Consider the following 21,860-nt stretch of genomic DNA (forward strand, 5'->3'; position numbering starts at 1 on the left):
AATGTTTGGATCGTTTTTACATGATTAGTGACATTTCAATTCGTAATAAAATTTGTAGTTTATCTCTGGCATAACTCTTTTAAAAATGACAATGTGAAGGGAACCACATGTGATATCCCATACCTAAATCTTCATACTATGGCAGGCATCGTATTGTCTAAGATCTTCATATTAATGTCATTCTTGCCATATTTGTTTATTTTCTTCTTGTATTGGTCAAGAGAAAACCTACACAACTCGAATTTTGAATATGCCTCCTAACTAATTTTAGCAACTTTTCAAGCATTCAAAAACAAATTAAGTCTTTAGTCTTATCGCAAGAATTTACAAGAACTATTAGGGTGCATATGTTTAGTATGAAGATTTACAAGAACTATAAGGGTGCATTTGTATTTTGGCCAAAATGGCCAAATACCACCATTTTGCAAAATATTTTACAATATACCACTTTTTGTGAAATATTTAGTAATGTATCCCCTTTTCGAAATTCGAGTTTGTGAAACTCGAGTTTGCCGTATAACTAAAATTCCATAAACTCGAGTTCTTTGAAAAAATAGCTTTCAAATTTGCCGAAAATTTTTTGATGGAACTCAAGTACCATTAAAAATTTTCAAAGTTTTTCCATTATCGAGTTCTCCAAACTCAAGTACCCAAAAAGTGGTAGGTCCCTACATATTTCCAAAATAGTGGTAGCTTATGTATTTTACTGAAAAGCATGGAAGCATGACTCACCTACTTGGCATGAAGCACGACACGCCTACGTAAATATGAAAGCATGACACGCCTACTTACATATGAAGCATGACACATCAACTTAGGAAGGAAGTATGAGACATCTACTTCAAAACATGATTCATCTTCTCTTTGCTACTAATTGCATGACATCTCCATATTACTCCCACACCACCTAATCCTATGTTCAGCAATTCCTACAGAAATTTTCAGTATTCTAAACCTCTTAGTCTTTCTCTCACACTTGCACTCTTTCTCAAGAACCAAGCATACCAACCATTATAATTCAAGAGGTAAGACACAAATCTGAAAGTTTGCATGATCTTCTTGTATCTCAGCATAGTGTATTAAGTTTGCACGTTTTCATTTTTATTTCTTTGGTTAAGTAAATTGTTTAAAAGTTGTTTCTCCTAGTTGAGAACTTGTACGCCATGTTGGTTGAGTAGAAAAGTCTGTGCATGTTGACGGAAAACTATATTTTTGCTCTATTTCTTATTCTAAACACAATTGGGCATGCTATTTGGTTGTCTAATATACTAAAAATTTGTGGATCTTATACTTGGTATTATTCAATGATGAGTGTAGTGTGTGTACCAATTTCCATGTTGAAAGAACTCCATTTGAACATGTTTTACAAATTTACAAGACTTACGTGCACTGTTGTTTCCTATACAGATTATGTACAGTTTGTGATTAAAAATTTATGTTAATTTCTATAGACTGAATTTTGAGACCTAGTTTGATTTTAATGAAATATTACATCCATTTGTTTCAAATGAATCAAGTATCAAAGAAATTGGACTAGTATTGAATATTTTATGAGTTTTTCATTCTAACTCTAAATTTTAATTAATCGTTGAGAAATGAGACTGAACTGAAATTTATAGAGTATGAAGGTTGTTCATATTAAGTTTTATGCCAATTGGAGACTTTTAAGTAAGTTAAATTAAGTTCACAAGCAGACTGATTTGTATTAACTTGAATTTGTAAGAGTAATGAAATAATAAGTGATAGGCCACAAACTGAATGACCCCTTGTGATAGAAATTAATTAATTAATTAGCCAAGTTATTAATTAACCAATTTAACATGCAAAAGTGTGATAGCACAAACAAATCACCAACAAACTAAATATGCAGCGAAAAATAAATAACACGGCGATTTGTTTACGAATGGGAAAAACCTAACGGCAAAAACCCCACCGGATGATTTTTAGGTCACCACTCTCGAAATTCTACTATTATCACAACAAACGGTTACAAGTAAAGGAATCCAAATACCTTACCAACCTACAATTGAACCCCTACCACAATACTCAATTGGACTTGTTCTATAGTGACAAGTCCCATTTCAGATGCACGACTCCCAGTACGTGACTAACCAATTGCGCGGATACTAGTACGCAACTTCAATCACCAACTAAGAAGATTGTTGGTTGCAAAGTTCTTCAGTTCATCCACACAATGAAGATTAAGAAGATACTTGGTCACAAAACCCTACGGTGCACATATACAGCAACTTCTTCAAAAGAAAGAGATGAACTAGGACAAGAACTTCGTCTCCGGTCACAATTTACTTGAACAGAGTTTGCTCAAAGCTTGTGCAACTTGTGAACACTTTGACGGCCCTTAAATTGATCCTTTTATATGTCTAAGGTTAGAAGAAAAGAAAACCCAAAGACACATTCACAGATCCCAAGAAAATCAGATTGGAATTCTGACAATCTTAGATCTCGAGAGATAGCAGGTGTCGAGCATACCGAATGAAGAACAGCTTCCTTAAGCTAGATAGATGCAGCTATCGAGCCAGTTGTCGAGCTTTAATGATTTTGCACTCTGAACTTGTTTTCTTGAACAAACTTAAAAGCTTCAATACTTGATATTGAAACAAGATTTCTTGAAGTATTTAAAACATCCTAAATCTACCCAAATATAAGTAAAGTGTATTTTATCAAAGAATAAGCCAATTACATAAAATCATGACATATGTCCTAACAAACTCCCCCTTTGGCAATCCGTGACAAAATCACAACAAACAAATGAACATATGAGAGAAGTCATAAATCACTCAACTCATATTCACTTGTTGAATACAATAAAATCTATTCTAACACAAACTCTTGAAAAACTTTGCAAGAAGAGAGTTTATGGCAAGTAGACTTTGACAACCTATATTTCTGAAATACTTTAAACAAAACTCATCAAGGTATCTTTGTGTGAAACAGAAATAATAGATTGCATACAAATATAAGAAACATGTGTATAAAAGGAGAAGAGAAACAACACATGAAGGAGTAAGTGAAAGAAAAACATACATCAATATAAAGAAAGAGATAAGTACAATGTATGTCTATAAATGGTCACAAGACCTCATGTACAAGAGTAATGTATCTAAAAAGAAAGAAAAGAAAATATATATATTATCCTCACTACATCCCTCACAAAGTATCAACACTCCCCTTAACAAAATGGTCCTATACTAACTCTCCCCTTAAGATGGACTACTCTCATACCAAAACTACTCTCCCTTTTTGTCACGAATAACAAAAGGTAAGAGTGTCAAGTAGATATCTCATAGGCAGTGTTAGCATCTCCATCAGTATCATCCGAAGCATCATCGTCATCACCATCCGAAGCATCATCGTCATCACCATCATTATCATCCTCATCCTCAGAAGCAAAACCCACGGGAGAAGGTGGTGAAGAAGTAGCCTCAGGAGCAAAACCACTCATGGACACCTGTTATCGTGCAATACGACCGACACGGACGTTCACCTGATACAACTCCATAAAGAGTGTATCGAGGCGAGCATCCACGCGCTACAGCTGCGCCATGATATCTCCTAGAGACACATCGCCCGAAGAAGAAGGAGGAGCCAATGTGGATGGAGCCAAACGGGAGGAAGGAACTGCTAAATCTGACTGCCGCGACCGAAGCTGGGCCTCGCTACGTTTAACGGTAGCGTAATCTATAGCACACATGACGGTAAAATGGTCGGAAGAGGGAAAAGGAACGGAAAAATGGCGTAGAATCCTCGTGATAGCGGAAGGAAAGATGAGTTTATCACAGGACGCCGAATCTAGATGAACATCTATAATAGACAAAATGAAATGAGAAGGGAAGTCTATGGTAAAATGCTCAAGAAGAGACAACAAAAATCGAGCACGAGGCTCTGTGATGGAGTTATAGTAAGAAATGAGATGCAAAACAAAAGTCATCACCATGTTCATGAATCTAAGACCTTTAGCAAAAGGTCTACATGGTGTAAACAGATGCTCACCCCAAGAAGAAGGGCACTCACAAAAAACAGACATGAGCTCATCCCTGGACACAGTCCTCAGACACTCACAACTAGGATAGTCAGGAAACTCTATTCTAGGGACTCGAAGCACATCCGCAACCAACTGCGGTGTGATAGGAATGCACATACGGCGAACGCGAGTGAAGAAAAGAGGTACTGATCGATCAATCCTGTGCATGTTGGGGTAAAACTCCTGGATAAGCACGAGAGGACAGGTGACCGGGACGTCACACAGTGACTCCCATCCCTTACTGTGAATGACAGAGAGAAGGTCGGTGTCAGCAAAATCCGTCAAGATGACTTGGCGTTCCGAATGAATGCCTCCTCTAGAAAAGTTCTTCGAAAATGCCTTAAAGGCATCATCATCATGGAACCAGATATGAGATAGAGTAAGATCAGATAACAAAGAAGCACCGGAACGAAGAGGGTTCCGGGCTGGAATGGATTTACGCTTAAGTGTCATAGACATGACTAACGTAAACTAACAGAGAGGGAGACAAAGAATGACAATCAGAAAAGTCCCAAACATTTTCAAATATATCAAATATATTGAAAAGAAGTACGTATGCATGGAAAATGTATGAACATGTGACATGCAAAGGAAATTGCATCATGGGCTCAGCCCAATCCAAACCTATCAGCGTACAAACATATAACACACATCTAAATGCATGACAATATCATTATAATGCTAATGTGATGCAATGTATGAGGTTTTAAACACATTTAAGTGAAAACCCAACCCAAAATTTCAATGAAAGCTCATCAATTTTGAAAAACTCCAAAAATTTTCAAAAACCCCAAATCCTAGGTTTCAAAACATGAAATGCATGAATGAGAAGGATTAGAAGCTTACCAAGTGAAGAAAAACTTGAAAAACCTTGTAAAATCCTTGAGAACCAAGATTGGAGTGAGATTTGAGTGTTTTGGGGAGAGAAACAGAGAAGTATCGAGTGAGAGATCGATAGAAATGAGAATCAGATCGCGCAGAGGCCTTATATAGGAAAGCTAGTAAATCTCGACAAATGCAGGTATCAAGAGGTATCGAGTTATCTGTCGAGGAGGTGTCGAGGAAATGCTCGTCGACAGTTGAGGTGTCAAGAAGGTATCGAGGATTAACTCGTCAGAATCAGAATCAGAAACAAAAGCTCGATCGATCCACCAGGTGTCAAGAAGCTATCGAGCATACAGACCCAATCTTGATCGATCCACTAAGGTGCAGGTGAGATTGCAATAAGAAAAAACTTTAGGAAGCTCGACAGATAGCTAGGTATCGAGGAGGTGTCGAGCTAACTTTTAAAAACAGTTTTTCGAGATGTGAAAAACACAAACATGAATGCAATCCAACATGTAACTCAACCAACGATCCAATCAACATATTAAGCTCTTCAAAAATATCTCTCAAATGAAAATTTAAGCACATGAATCTCCAAAAACACACACACACACTAAACAAGTCTAACCAATTTTATATTTTAAAAACAAGTCTAGACAGTTTAGTGAGCATACATTAATGCATGTAAAACCTCGTGATGGCCAAATCACATTGTACCTGCACATGTATCAAGAATAACAAAGAATATTGCGTGTTATGTGTGAAAAACATCGCAAGATTACATAAGTATATGCATGTTATGACGATTTGAGATATGAGAAAATCACTTTAACTCACACACAATCATAACTGCTTGATGGAGACTATCATCTTTGAGGTACATCCTATAACTCTCACATCTTTTAGAATACACACTTGCAATCATTTTTAAAGCATTTTTGATCTTTTGACTTTTGATTTTTCTTTGCATATTTTTCTTTTATAAAATAGAGAAAAGAAATACCCAATGATATTTGACATTTAAATTTTACTATGCCTAAGCACACAAATGTCATTGACACTGCACTTTTACTATGTCGAAGCATACAAGTGTCATATTATGATTGGCGGATAACAGTGGTGAGATGGTTATTTATGCCTTTCTCTCAGGATTTTTTAATCCTTCTCATCAAAAAGAGTGATTTGAGTGTTAAGTTTAGAGACAACTTAATCGTACTCATTACAAATACAAGCCACAAAACTCACTTGCTTAGTTGTGCATAGAGATACTCATCTAAACTACAAAATGATACAAAGTTTAGAAGACTTTGTTTCAATGGCCATTCAAAGTACACAAGTACCAAAGTACACAAAACACACACTGTTTTTGTATTTTTCTGATTTTTCAATTTTTCTTTTTTATTTTTATAAAGAAAAACAAAATAAAGCAAAAACCAAAAAATAACCAAAGAAAAATATGTTAAACAAACAGAGCATAAAAACTAGACTGACTCAAAAACATGAAAGCAAAACACATAAGTAATGCACACACAAAAACAAGAAGAGAGAGAGAAAAGTGACAGAATCACTTGGAGTCTTTTTTCTTCCACACCTTAGAAGAATATTTTCGTCAGCTAACCCTTGAACAGGCGGTGAAGGGGAAGAATTAAAACCGTTCAAGTTTGAAAGGAACATGAGGGCTTTGAAAAGATCACCAAGGGGAGCGAGAAAGGATTGAAGCTGATTCAGGTTCCCAGATGCTATCATGCCGTTGCTCTGTTAAGTGGCAAGCCACTTTTAGCAATTTGGTTGAGTATGACCAGCAGCTCTACAATGATGACAGAGATGTTGCTTCTTTTGTTTAGGCTTTTGAGAGTTAACCTTCTTAGCCCTAGAGTTTTTAACATCTTTCTTCTCAAACTTAAGGGGTGCTCCTAAGATAGATTTACCCTTGTCTAAGTTTTCACTAGCTAATTCAATTTTAATCTCATTATTCAGAAATTGTTCGATTTGAAGCAAATTTCTGAATGCTTAGCATCTCATCCAGCTTTGCGCTTGAAATCCTTTCCAGTTGAGCTTTAACTTGACATAGTTTTGCTTCAAGCTTCTTGGTCTTCTCAGCCAAGAAATTGTTCTCAAATCTCAGCGCCCCAATAGTTTGATTAGCCTCATCAAACTTTGTGGAAAGCTCCTCATGGTCAGGTTCCACATCACTAAGCTTCTTGGTGGTTAGCCTATACAGTTTCTCATGCTTCTCAAAAAGCTTGTACAGTTTCTCATAGGCTATATGGATGTCATCTTGATTATCCATCTTCTCAAATTTGGATTCCACCAGTTCCTCTTCTTCAACCACATCTTCAACAATCCCATCAGTAGGATTGACCGTGGCCGTGAAGGCATTTAAGATTCTGTTATCCTCATTGTCGGAATCATCCTCAGACTCAGTGTCGCTCAAGGTAACAGCAAGTGCCTTGCTCTTCCCAATGCTCTTGAGATATGTAAGACACTCATGCTTCATGTGACCGAAGTTTTGACACCCAAAGCCCTTAGGTCCTGAGGGAACAGTGTACTGACCACCTTCCTTAGCATCCTTCTTCCCTTTGTCTTAGCCTTTAAACTGAGAAGAACTGGATTACCTGCGGTCCTTGTCGAAACCCTTTCCATTAATGTTCTTCATAAACTTCTTGAACTGCCTAGTAATGTAAGACTTCATCTTGGAATCTTCATCATCAGAAGATTCATCTGTTTCACTGCTCTTGGCCATTAGTGTCATACTCTTGCTTTTACCCGACTTGCCTATTCTTGTCAACCCTAGCTCGTAGGTCTGCAAGTTTCCAACCAGCTCAATCAGAGGAATCTTGTCAATATCCTTTGATTCCTCTATTGTCGTAATCTTGGTATGAAATCTCTCAGGCAGAGATCTGAGCACTTTCCTCACAATCTTGGGTTTAGGAATGGTTTCCCCAAGATTGAAGGCTGACTTCACTATGTCCTTTAGCTTGGCATAAAACTCATCGAAAGACTCATCCTCCTCCATCTTTATCTCTTCAAAACTTGTAGTGAGCCTCTGAAACTTTGAGTCCTTGACAGCCTTAGTACCCTCATAGGTTGTCTGGAGAATGGTCCAAGCCTCCTTGGCAGTTTCAGTTGAGGATATCTTCTTGAACTCCTCATTGGTGACAGCACTGAATAATGCATTCAATGCTCTGCTGTTGAAGTTTGCCGCCTTAATCTTGGCATCATCCCAGTCAGCTGGCGCTTCTATAGGCTTAGTCCAGCCTATCTCTACGGCTTACCACACTTTCTCATCTAAAGACTACAAGAAAGCTCTCATGCATACTTTCCAGTATGCATATAGTGTCATCAAATAAAGGTGGTATGATTAATGACTATCCTCTATCCATGACAAACAGAGGTCAATGGATCAACGCAACAAAGATTAACCCTAATCAGAGTGTGCCTTCTCTGATACCACTTAATAAGCCACAAATTGAATGACCCCTTGTGATAGAAATTAATTAATTAATTAGCCAAGTTATTAATTAATCAATTTAACATGCAAACGCATGGTAGCACAAACAAATCACCAACAAACTAAATATGCAGCGGAAAATAAATAACACGGTGATTTGTTTACGAATGGAGAAAACCTAATGGCAAAAACCCCACCGGATGATTTTCAGGTCACCACTCCCGAAACTCCACTATTATCACAACAAGCGGTTACAAGTAAAAGAATCCAAGTACCTTACCAACTTACAGTTGAACCCTTACTCCAATACCCAATTGAACTTGTTCTGTAATGACAAGTCTCATTTCAGATGCACGACTCCCAGTACGTGACTAACCAATTGTGCGGATTCCAGTACGCAACTTCAATCACCAATTAAGAAAATTGTTGGTTGCAAAGTTCTTCAGTTCATCCACACGATGAAGATCAAGAAGATGGTTGGTCACAAAACCCTACGGTGCACATACACAGCAACTTCTTCAAGAGAAAGAGATGAATTAGGGCAAGAATTTCGTCTTCGATCACATTGTTTGAACAGAGTTTGCTCAAAGCTTGTGCAACTTATGAACACTTTGACGGCTCTTAAACTGATCCTTTTATATGTCTAAGGTTAGGAGAAAAGAAAGCCCAAAAACACATTCACGGATCCCAAGAAAATCATATTAGAATTCTGACAATCTTAAATCTCGACAGATAGCAGGTGTCGAGCACACCGAATGAAGAACAGCTTCCTTAAACTCGATAGATGCAGCTGTCGAGTTTCAATGATTTTGCACTCTGAACTTGTTTTCTTGAACAGATTTGAAAGTTTCAATACTTGATCTTGAAACAAGATTTCTTGAAGCATTTAAAACATCCTAAATCTACTTAAATACAAGTAAAGTGCGTTTTGTCAAAGGATAAGCCAATTACATAAAATCATAACATATGTTCTTAACATGTGAAACACATATATCCTAACAATAAGAAATTAGAGACTTAAAGCTTGGTTTTGGTTTATTAGATTAGATTTTCATTTGATGTCACTATCCATTGATATGTGTTTTAATACTTGAGCAAATTTATTATGGCTTGATTCAATGGTTTAATACCTAAAAGAAACACATGTACTTCAGTATCCCTTGTTGAGCAATGCTTGCATCGTAAAGATTTTTGGTACCTTCTTATAATGACCCTCTTTGGTTATGCTCACTAAATTGTTTGATGTATGTATGTTGGTTTTGGGAACCTCTTTGATATGGTTTACAGTTTTCTTTATTTTTAGAGTTAGGTTGTCATTCATGTGTAAGTTTTTGGTAAGGTAGAATTGTAAGTAATAAGCTTTGATCATTCGTTTAGGTGGTGAGAACGTGGACACTTGAGCTTCTCTAATCCTAATCTCTTGCATACTCTACTTTCAGGTAAAGGATATGTGGTATAGGCATTTGTTAAGCATGACGTTTGTTTAAAAATATAATTATGCATTAAAATATTTTGACTAAAGATGTTGTATACAGTCGTGTTTCAAAAAAGATATATGTTTGAGCTTTCGAAATCTCATGTATATGATTTAAGCATATTGATATTATTACTTATTTCATGAACATGATATTTAAGAATAAAGGAGATATGCTATTATCATGAAACATTATGGAAAAGCAAGATTTGAAAAGGCTTTGGTTTTATCGTTTTGTCTATTGTATGAACTGAACTCGGCCAACAGGAGTTAATTAAATTATAAATATGTGAAGGTGAGGGATAGAATCTAAGATCCCCAGGTTTTAATAAAACCATACTGACACGCTAACTGCTAAGCTAAGCTAAGCTCCTTTAATGTGTCAATCTTTGATGACACTCGTTATTTTATTTATTTTGAGTGGTTTGTGTTATAGTTTTTCTATTTATCATATTACCCCCTCTCAATATATTATTATTTGATAATTTTATTAGTGGTTCAAAAATTATACTTTTTACTTGTGAATATACAATTTATTAATTTATGATGAAAATGATTTTATTTTAAACTTATTTTTATTTGAAAGATTACTAAACACAAATTTTTTACACTTGTTTATGCTTTATTATTTTCTATTAACCTTATAAAAATAGTGAAAGTTCATTTGCAAGTTGTTTAAATTTTTTAGGCACATTTTCAGTAAAATTTCGTTAATGTTTACCATTTAAATACCTTTATTTGTATTTTATTATTAAATATATCTTAATATTTATGGACCACTTCAAATAGAGAGAAAATAGAGCATGTGGAAAGGACATGTAAATGTAAAGGCATCTAGCTCTTGCCAACGCGTGCATGCATATGTATGTATTATACATGTCTTTAAAAATGAAGTATGAACAGAACTATCATAAAGATTGAAAGTAATTTTTACAATCTCTTTCTTATTTTGGTACAGCGTCATTCTTTATATATAATATAATATACTATTTCTTGGTAGGATAAAACTAATAAAAATCCTGTTTCACTCAAGTGTTCCCTTTTTATCCTCTAGCAACCATAGTTTGCTACAGATCTTTTTATATAAAATAATCAAAGTTTGAAAGGGAAAAAAATAAAAAAAATTAAAGTATGGAACATTGGATTGAAAATTTTTGTTGGATAAATCCACACTGCTTAAAATAGGTTGCAGGCATACCTTGGCATAAAGATCGAATATTGTCCCGCAATTTTCATTCCGCATGCAAAAAAGTGAAGAACACACTTTGTCTTTCAAATTTCTTTGTTCAAGCGGCTCCTCTCTACAATGACTCAGAAATACACAGCAGGCTATACTGACAACGTTCAAAGCATGAACAAGTATTCAGAGTTTACATGGAAAAGGGAGAAGCTAACTGATTCGGCAAATCTAGAGTTACCAAAAGTCATTTTAGGACTTACAGCAGAAAATTGGAGAATGGTCCATGTGTCTGGCCACTTTCGATTTTGATATGAAAAATTGTACTCGACCAGAATAAAGATATAGTGGAAGACGAGAAGGCAAACAATAGAAAAGATGAATATTGTCAAAAATAAAGACAAATTCATTCTTATTAATATTGCCACTGACTGAGAACTTGGAAGATGATACACAAGTGCAACGAAGAGCCAGGATACATACCTGCAGAAGCAAATTCCCAAAATTTACTAAATACCCATTGTTTATCTTTATGTCCCTATACAGTCTACACATACACATGAGAACATGATATTTTCCGTTTCACCTGAAAGGGATGAAGTCCATTTTTTTTTCATGGTCAAATTTTTTTAATTTTTTTCTAATGGAAAATGCTATAGTTATTACAAATTTTATAATATAAAATTTATAAACTAATATGTCAATTAATTGGATTAATGGATTTTAATTATCTAATAAATAAATATATGAGTTGTTTTCATGTAATTGGTAACATATCAGTTTTTTTTTTTTTTTTCCTGAATAGTAACATTTCAGTTTGTAACTTTATGTAGTAAAATTTGTATATATCACTATTTTAGAAATGACAATATACAAAATGTCATGTTATCAAAAATTTTAAATGATATGACACTAAATATATCTTTAAATTTATAATATTTAATAACCATAAAATGAATCAGGTTTTTTTTTTTTTTTTTTAGAAAATAGATCCATTTCAAATAGAGAGGAAATGCCGTGCAGAAGGGCAATGTAAATGCAAAGGCAGCTGGCTCTTGCTAGTGTATGTACGTGTATGTTTTATACATGTCTTTCAAAATGAAGTGTGAACAGAACTATCATCAGATTTAAAATAACTTTTACCACTTTGAGAGATTGGAATAGCTCGGTTCCCCTATCAATGGCTGTAAAAAGAAATAGAAGAATCCAAGCAAACCGACATGCACAGACCACCAAACAATGCTGTTGTCATCCTTAAGAGTATGCATAATGTCGAAGAAGAGAAAGAACACGCAACTCAGTGGGGCAACCACTACAGCATGTCGTGAGAGCTCAGGTTGGTAAGGGAATGTGTCATTTAGCATTCCAAACTTCCTCAGGATTTCCCTAACCCTCTCCATCTTCTCGGTTATGGAGGCATTTAGAAAACTAGTTATATCCCTTCCAATCTCTTTGAAGGATTCCATCAAATTGCTTGTTAGAACCTGTTGCACAATGTAGTTCACGTTACTTGATTCACCGTACCAGGCAAGCTTCCGATTTCTGTAGAAGGAGTACTATTAAGTTTAGGCATTAATAAAAGAAGTACTTCAAAATACTGGACTCCTAAAATAATAAGTCAAAAATTGTAACGTTCACATTCACGGGTAAATTTTCTAAACAAAGATCTACCACGGTAGAAGTTGCACTATACTATCGTTTCAACCCAAAAAAAAAAAAATTGCAGTATAAAGAAAGTGAAGCCATGGAAATAAAGAACCTAGAATCAATAAAATGAGAGTTGGTATGAGTGACTACTGACTAGGTAAGAACTGTGGTGTGTACAAGAGTGCGGTTGTGATTATGCGTCTACTCTTGTGTATCACCGTAAGCAAGAGATACTTGTACTGTCCAAGTCTTTATTAGTAAAAAAAAGATTAAAAGTGTTTCTCTTTCTCAAAGTACAACAGTTGAGAAATGATTAATTAAAAAAAAAATAGAGAACAAGAATTAATAGATTCGTACCAGTTTTTTTTTTTTTTTTTTTTTTTTAGAGAATAAGGATTTTCCAGGGAAATTGAAAGGGACATGCAAATTTGTTCCATATTTAAAAGGCTCACATCAATGAATCACACATAAGGTTATTAAGATCAAGAATCTACAAGGGATCGAGAATTGTAAGATCTTACTTATTTTCATATTGAAAACAAAAAATAAATTGGTAGTAACTTTGTGTGTTGAATAATCACAAATTATGAATTCGTCCATAAAAATACAAAGATTTGCATCAATATAATGTAATTTATATATCATACACCCTTACATCTATACTAACAAAACAAATATGCTTAAGTTTGAATACAATATATCCAAAAAGTTCAATAAATATTTAATTAGTAACTAAGTACCAAAATATTTATCAACACATACGGATGACACTTTTTTAAGTTTCAAATGTGGTTTCTTTTTTAGATTTTCAGATGATATGGGTAAATTTGAGACTTCAATACTTGTGGGCCACTAGTAATATATTGGACTTGTGGCTTTAGTTGGGCTTAAAGAAGCATAAATCAAAATTTATGTTTTGGTAGGATCAATAAAAACCATATGATCCTACAAAATTTGCACTCTAACACGTGTGATTCTACAAAATTTGCAGACATAATTGTTTTGGTAATGTGGGATCATAGGATCGTATAATCCTACAACTTAGATCACGATTTTGACAATCATAATTATAATAGAATATAACCAAAAATGAAATTAATGCACACAACGCAAATGCATTGCTTAAATAAGAAAACAATCATTTTTAAAAAAGAAAAAAAGAAACCACAATTTTCTCTTATTATTCGTTCTCTTTTTCTTTCTTTTTTTTATCAATCTGATATCTTTTTCCTCTTCTGCCAGAGCCTATCGCTGTCAGATAGAAAAAGGAGAAAAAGCACCTAGATTTTCTTTCTAACATGATAATGACTAGCATATGTGGCGTAACAATCTGAACTATTATTCCTCATAGGTTCTATATGAATCGCATATGCCATATGGATCTATTAAAGGGTGATACTTAATAAAATATCCTTGGTTTCTACTTAAAAGGATTCAAAATTAGAAATGAACTTTTTTTTTTTATATTTCAAAGAAAACTGTTGCTTTTGCCCCTTCTTCTCCGATAGGGCCATCATAATTTGCAGAAAAATGATCGAAACGAACTAAAATTCTTCAGAATCGAAGCAAACTCACCCCTTTGGCGTTGATAGTCTTGTTGCCAGTGATGGGTAGATGTAGAAAGTAGAGGGGTAGAGAAGAGAGAGAAATATACAAATTAAGAGAGGGAATAAGTCTGTTAGGACCTTGGCCGGTGTGGTTGGGTTAAGGCCACAGGGTTTTTCTGGGTTTCTTTGCGAAGAAGATGAGGTTTTTCCTTATAGTTTTCCTGGCTACCAAACACTGGATGTGGCTTTTCTATTTGATTTTCTCGGCTATCAAACACAGTCATTAATCATTTTTCTTTTTCTTTTTAAATTTATTTCTCAAAAATCAAAGGAAATCGTTGTGGTGTGGTAGGTGATAAGAAAAAGGTAGACTTTATATCATATTTTCTATTTTAAGATTATATTACATTAAAATAATTTAAAACAAGCCTCATTCATATTAAAAATTAAAAAAAAAAAAAAATTTATTGTGGCCCCATTGACAAGGAGAGGGATAAAGAGAAAGAAAATGAGATAAGACTTGAAATGTGACCTGGGAGAAAGAAATTGGAATAAAAAAAACACTAAAACATGTTTAGCACCTATTAAATAATATTGTTCTAGATGTTTGTATTTTTTTAAAAATATGTATTGGTAAAAAAGTGTGTAAAAATATATATAATATTATTTAAACATTGAAAATTGTTGTTCAAAATACACTACCAGACAGACCCATAAGATTTTATGTCTAGTTCCAAATATGAAATTATACTGTTTATCAATATTAAATTTTTTAACATTTAGAATATTTGATGGTATTTAACACACTTGATGCTAGTGTTCTAATTCATTCTCACAAAACTTTTAACCAAATTAACTTTTTAATTATACTAAACTTGTTTTACTTTTTTTTTAATATTTTTTATTTAATAATTAAGATTAAAAGTTATTTTTTTTTCAATTCTTAAATTCACTGATTACAATTAGACATGGCAAAACGGACGAGTCGGGTCAGGTCAATTGAATTGCAGGTCAAACGGGTCACGGGTCAAAAACAAGTGATTTTAAGCGGGTTAAAAACGAGTTCAGGTCAATCAGGTTGTGGGTCGGGTTGGGTTGACCCATATTTTTCGCATGAATTTTTTTTTTTTTTTTTATAAAGAAAACAACATGTATTTGCCATTTGGAAAATTATATAACAAATTACTTGATGTAAAATGTATTATTTTGAATTCATCACTTATATCAAGAACGAACTCAGTTAAACTTATTAATACTTATTCAATAATTTTAAAATTATATAAATCCTAATATTACTATCTAAAACAAAATAACAAAAAGATAAGTAACATAAATACACAAGTTTTATTTCTACACAATATCAACATTCCAAAATATAAAACAAAATTATAAATGACTTATTGGATAACTTATTTGATAAAGAATAAAAACATATAAGAAATTTACAATCTTGAAAATCAATTTTATAATCTATTATCAATTGTGGTTGGCACTCTATTTCAATTGAGATATACATTAAAGTTTGATTGCTTACTTATTTATATATGGTCTCTTTTATAAATATCATATCATTGTTAAGTAACACACACTTTAGGAAATATCATAATTTATTTTGAAAAGTCGTTTATTTTAGACATAAATTGTTAAAAAAAATAGGTCTAAGCATTCATAATTTATGTTAATTTGATACTTTGGCTTCACTATTTTCACACTTGTGAATATTTCTCACACATGTCTACAATTTTAAATCTATGTTTTTAACTTTATTGTAACCAGATTATCTTGGCATGTACTTTACTATTTTATATCTAAAAATTTTTACTCATTACAGAATGCTCAACTATTTATCTTTCAATTAATTTGCATGCAGATATGTAAATGCATCAATTGTTTCCTTAAAACTCACAATAAACAATTAAACCAATATTATCTTAATTTTACTATTTTTTTACCCAAAAAAAAAATTTTAAATGGTTCGGGTTCGGGTTGACCCACAAAAAAAAAAAAAAATGAGTCAAGTTACAGGTCAACCCGTTTTTACTTTGGGTCAAAAAAATCAGATTTATATCATGTATTTTTCCGGTCGGAAAATTCTAACCCATGTCTAATTACAATTACAATTACAATTACATCATGCATGAAAAAGTGTGTAAACAGGGAATTGGTTGTAGTAAGTTCAGAACCACGCACTTGTCTTGTCTACCAATTTTGACACAAATTGGAGGGAAAAAAAAAAAAAAAAAAAGGATGAACTAAAATAAAGCAAAACAAATGAAAGAAATTTTTTTTTTTAAAAAAGGAAAAAAAAAAAAAAAACTAACTGAATGAGAAGTACCTGAAAAGACAAAATCCAAAGGAAATTAAAAGGTCAAAAAAAAAAAGCATGCTTAAACAATTGCTTTTCTTTTTTTTTTTTTTTTGATAAAAGACGATTTCATTAAAAAAAAAAAAAAAAGGGAGAACAAATGCTTCCGTGGGATTGGTTTGAAATTTTTTGGAAAAGGTGAAAGGAGAAAACACAAATACATTGAACCATGTGCAGGTGGTCACATGGGTTTTTAACTTTTTGGTCCTACTTTCTCTTCGGATGTTGTTGCCAGATAGAAAACAAATGGTCCAAAACTCCCCACCACAAGAAGAAAGTATACCATGGAAATTACACTTGAGCTTAAAGTTTAATACTTACTGTGGGTTTCATTTTTCTTTTTCTTTTTCTTTTTTTTCTTTTTAAGAATGTGATGGGTTCCAATTAATTTAATTTGTAAAGTTTCTGATGATTGTATAAGAAATTTGAGATTCAATCCCCATTTACACAAAAACTGATTGATATCTTGATTTAATGATAAAAAATTATTATCAAAAGTTAATACTATAAATTGAAACTTTTAAAAAAAAACTTATGATATAACTTTGTATTACAACTTGTCACATAGTAAATTGTGAATAATTCGTGATAATGAGCCATGTGAAAACACATTTCTAGCACTCAAAACTCGCCAAACTCAAAATTATGTCCTGGGCATTACATTACTCTAAAGTTAAAAGGAAAAAAAAAAAAGTATTTGGTATTGGTGGGTCACAAATGATGATTAATGACACTTGAAAATTACGAGCCTGAGAAGGAGCACTTTTTTAAGGATAATATTTAAGTCCAGCATTACAATATTTTTTTTTAGTGAAGCACTGCCACGTGTAGGGGTGTCCACGAGTCGAGCTGGGTCGGGTTTGTGCCCGACTTGAACTCAACCCGAAGCTATCTGGTGGGTGAAAACGGAACCCGCAATCGACCCGGAATGTTAGTCGGATCGACTAGTTCGGGTCGCGTCGGGTTTCGGGTTGTACCGGTTGGTTTTGGGTTTCATCATCAGTGCTGTCATTCTAGCCGGATCCGTTGAGATCTGGCCAAATCATGACGAGATCTCAACATGATCTTACCAGATCTCATCAAATCTAGACTAGATCTCGTCATATCTCGTCCAATTTGATGGGTTTCAAGTAAATTTTTGCCGAAGAACTCCAAGTATCGTCGATTTTTGTATGTTTTCGCCGAAGAACTCCAAATATTGCTAGAAGTTTTTGGCTCTATGCTCAGGTCGGGTTGCTCGAGTTTTGGGAGAGGAAACCCGCCAACCGACCAAAAGACGTCGGGTTCTGTGGGCGATGACCCGCCACCGACCGTCAGAGTGGTCAGTTTGGGTGATTTTCGGTTTAGGTTCGGGCGGGTTACTCGGTTTGGTCAAGTTCCAAGTTGGGTTGGACAGTCCTAACCACGTGACTGAATTTTAAGAGTATGTTTAGTTGAAAATAAAATAGGAAAATTTTAGGTGGGGCCAAGCATTTTTCACCTAAGCCCACAAAAACACTATCTCTCCTATTTAGAGAGAAAATGCTGGAGAAAAGTGACCATGCAAGCAAATGACCATTTCTACCCTTCTTCTCTTAGCCACTTGCGTTTAACTCAAAAAAATTTGCCCAGTTTCCTTTCTTCTCTCAACAATAACTTCAACTCACTATTATTCAACATAGAAAATAATTTTTTTTTAAAATACTTGATTGAAGTATCATCGATTGAAAATGAAAATGCCTTTTCATAAATTTAATAAAATTAAAAAATTAAAAAAAGAGAGAAGAAAACGGAAATACCTGGGACTACGGTGAGCACCTGAGTTCATGTGTTTTTTTTTTTTTTTTTTTTTTTTTTTGAAAATGCATCTAAGATTCCTTGACATGCAAGTAAGAAATGTGAAAGTGAAAGTATGAGAGGAAAGTCAGGTAAGAAATGTGAAAGTGAAAGTATGAGGGGAAAGTCACAAAGAAAAAAAAAATATGGGAGAGGAATCTGAGAGATGATTTCATGAGAGAGAATGGTAAGGAATTATAGTGAAAATAATATAGCTGAGGTTGTGAGACCTACCGGCCTTTTATTTTATTTTTAGTTTTATTGTATACTATTTTTTATGGAAAAATTAGGATCGCATAATTTTTCACAACTTCTTGCTACAATTGTAATGTGGCAAAGTTTGATTGGTAAAAAAAAATCGTGGGTCCATATATAAGTGATAGTTAATCAATTACAATCTGTCACATTAGAGTTGTGATAAAAAGTTGTAGAATAATTTGTAGTTCTAGAATTACTTATTTTTTATTGAGCTCCAACAAGTTTTTATTTTTATTTTTATTTTTAATTTTTTTTAATTAAGAATCAAAGTAGTTGTAGAATGAAAAAATTATGTTACTAATGCAAATAAGTGGTTAAATTTAAGAAAATGATATTGGGATTTTAAGGTATTTCTTATTTTAAATAAATGGTAATTTTCTTATTTAATGATTACAAAAAATTAAGCGTTGTTTGGTAACAAAGAAAAATAATATAAATTTGTATGTGTAAGGACTCAATTCGTGACGGCCCCAAAACGATATTGGGTTTGTACGTTAAAAGGCCCAAACAATATAATTTGTAGAGCGTGGGCTTGAAAGGCTAGGCCTTGGTCACCGGACGATGGTTAGTCGTGGTGTTCATACGGAAATAAACTATATTCATTCGAGAAGTCTTTCTCTTCTGTACGGCTTGGGAGGCTTTGGTTCTTAGCATTTTTTTCCAGCCCCCTTTTCCGGATTGCTTGCTTCTCCTTTTATATTAGCCTGTATCCCTTATCCTACGTTCACGTGTAAGTTCAACTTTCCAGGACTGATACTTGTCCTATCAGCCCATACCTAAAGTGGTTGAGGGTGATTGTAAAAGCTGAAGAGCATGGTTCTGTCAGGTGCAAAGTATTCAATGGCAATAATGGTAGTTTTCCCTTCGTCCTTTGTCGCCATAGTGTCCAGGGGTCCTTTTTCTATCAACGCAGATATTTTAGGTTTTTCCCAAAATTGTTCATATACCGTTCTTGCCCTTTCTTTCAGGAGGGCCTTGGGGATGCCGAGGACAAAGTCATCCTTGGCTATGTCTCAAGATTACTTGGACTTTTATTATGTGTCCTCGGCTATATCCCACCTCGGCTCAGGCCTTGAGTCCTAAGGTGAACTGGACCAGGGTCACAATTTCTATGGCCCCACAGTACGTATAATGAGTTAATTTTTATATTATTTAATGAGTACAAATAATTTTTTTTTTTTTACATATTGACAAAGATATAAAAGTTAATTTATATAAACTATTTTATCCTCAAATTTTTCTTCATTCAAGCAAAAAACTTTTTCACCCTTCCACTTTTTTATCCTTCCAACCAAACACATCAAGAGAAAACTAAATATTTTCTATCTTTTTACTTTTCCATCCTTGCACTAATTTTCTATCTTTCCACTTTTCCAGTCCTCAACCAAATAAACCCTTAAAAAAATAAAAAATAAAAACAGCGTATAAATTCTATATCTAAGTTTTATGGTCAACTTCAAGGTCAATTTTTCATCAAAAAAAACTAATCAACGAGTGGCCAATAAGTCCCATCTTTTTACTTTTCCATCTTGCCACCAATTTTTCATAATTTATCTTTTCCATTCCTCAACCAAATAGACCTTTAAAAAAATTTTAAAAAAAAAAAAAAAAAAAAAAACGACAACAGCAACAACTAAGAAACAGCGTATAACTTCTGTATCTAAGTTTTATGGTCAACTTCAAGGTCAATTTTTCATTAAAAAAAAAACTAATCAACGAGTTGCCTTATGATAACAAACACAAACGACCAAATAGATCTCTACAAATAAAGAAACTAAGATAAATTAAAATTGCAAAGAAACGCGCCCAGTGAATCATTAACCAAGCTGATTGACAATTTTGAACGAGAACAAAAGATTTTTGTAGATCTAGCTAGAGCTGTTTATTTACAGTTAAATCCATTATTTATAACCAAATCGAAATACTTTTTATGTAATATTTACAACCAAATCACGATCGGAGAGAGATTGGGGTTCGGTACCACTGGACTAAGTGGTGGTAGTGGCGTAAAATAGATTGAAAAAAATGATGTGAAGTCCAAAAGAGAGATTTGTGAAAGTGGAAACGAAGCTGAGAGGGTGAAAGAACTTAAAAGGAGGTGAAGAAGACGAAAAATTGTGAGCTGACAGAGCCCTGTTTGGATTCCGAGAAAGTGTGATAAAAATCTGTATAATTTCAAAGCTTTTTTTAAAATATTACCGTGATGGTTTTGCATAATAACAGAGGTATCAAAATATTAGGTAGTAATCTCTTTCTTCTTAGGAATAAAAAAAGAAAAGAAAAAAAGAAAAGTAGTGCATGATATTCCCCAAATGAAATCAGAATTTAATAATGAGTCGGATGAATAATGAGCATTTAATGGTAAATATTTAAAACTGGTAATGTTAATTATTATATATTACCATAGTCTAAAGTAAAAACATGAGAGAACACAGGTACCTGCTGGCTCTTTATCTCTCTACAATCTTCCGAGTCGAAGCCTTGTAGAAAGCAACCACCATGGAATTTATAAGTGTTTAACAATGGCGTCTTCCTGGTAGAAAGACAAAAAAAACCCACGGGCTCTCAGATGAAGAAGATAATAGAGAAAAACATAGTTGGTGAACTGGGAGAGGACAGAAGTGAAGACAGTTGCATGTTGAAAAGGAAAGCGAAAACAAGTGAATAATATTATCTCGACTGGAGTGTCGGTGTTAGTACGAATGGAAAAGAAATGATAGATAAATAATTATACTCGGCCAAAAATTTAAGTAAAAAACAAAAGGAAAAAATGTAACTTTTTTGCCGAGAAAGGAAAAAGGTAACTTTTTATGATCTTTTATTTATATATTTCATACTTTCTTACTCTACGGTCCACAAAGCCGGCTCCGCGTGGAGTTCAGATGGTCAGAAGAGTACCTTGACCTGATAAAAAATTAATTATTATATATAAAATTTAAAAATTTATGATTTTATTACCTTTAAAAAAATATTTGCAACCACCCAAAACTTTTTAGGGTCAACATAAATAATTTTTGGACAAATCTAGCAACAAACTTGATTTTAGACTAAGACTAAGACTAAGATTGTGTTTGGATTGCGCGTTTGCGCGTCCACATTCACTATTTCTGCGTTTTTTTTTTTTTTTTTTCAAGCCACAGTTGTTGACCAGATTTTCCATGAATAGTGCTCAGATGCACTGTTTATGGACCCACAAATTATACTTTTTAACAACTTTTTCATTAAAAATGGGTCCCACAGCACTATTTACACATTTAAA

At 33.6% G+C, this 21,860-nt stretch overlaps 1 protein-coding gene and 1 long non-coding RNA gene across 3 annotated transcripts; one reads left to right on the top strand and one right to left on the bottom strand.

The window, feature by feature from the left end:
- The first annotated feature begins 785 nt into the window (after positions 1-785).
- Positions 786-11,641, top strand: LOC115974223. The gene is made up of 3 exons (XR_004087867.1): positions 786-1,025; positions 9,696-9,757; positions 10,978-11,641. It is a non-coding gene; the product is annotated as an uncharacterized LOC115974223 (long non-coding RNA).
- On the bottom strand, positions 10,736-21,286 carry LOC115974222. Of its 2 annotated transcripts, XM_031094466.1 has the most exons (4): positions 21,041-21,286; positions 12,113-12,511; positions 11,233-11,452; positions 10,736-11,134 (listed from the first exon to the last, which is right to left on the bottom strand). In XM_031094466.1, the coding sequence occupies exons 2-4, from the start codon at positions 12,433-12,435 to the stop codon at positions 10,817-10,819; spliced, it is 861 nt and encodes a 286-aa protein (XP_030950326.1). In that variant the 5' UTR covers positions 12,436-12,511; positions 21,041-21,286; the 3' UTR covers positions 10,736-10,816. The 2 variants fall into 2 exon arrangements, with proteins under 2 accessions (XP_030950326.1, XP_030950327.1); XM_031094467.1 differs by having other exon boundaries at positions 11,122-11,452; positions 21,041-21,280.
- Between the last annotated feature and the right edge of the window lie 574 nt (positions 21,287-21,860).

This window comes from Quercus lobata, chromosome 2 (assembly GCF_001633185.2).
Source record: "Quercus lobata isolate SW786 chromosome 2, ValleyOak3.0 Primary Assembly, whole genome shotgun sequence".
Classification (NCBI taxonomy): Eukaryota; Viridiplantae; Streptophyta; class Magnoliopsida; order Fagales; family Fagaceae; genus Quercus; species Quercus lobata.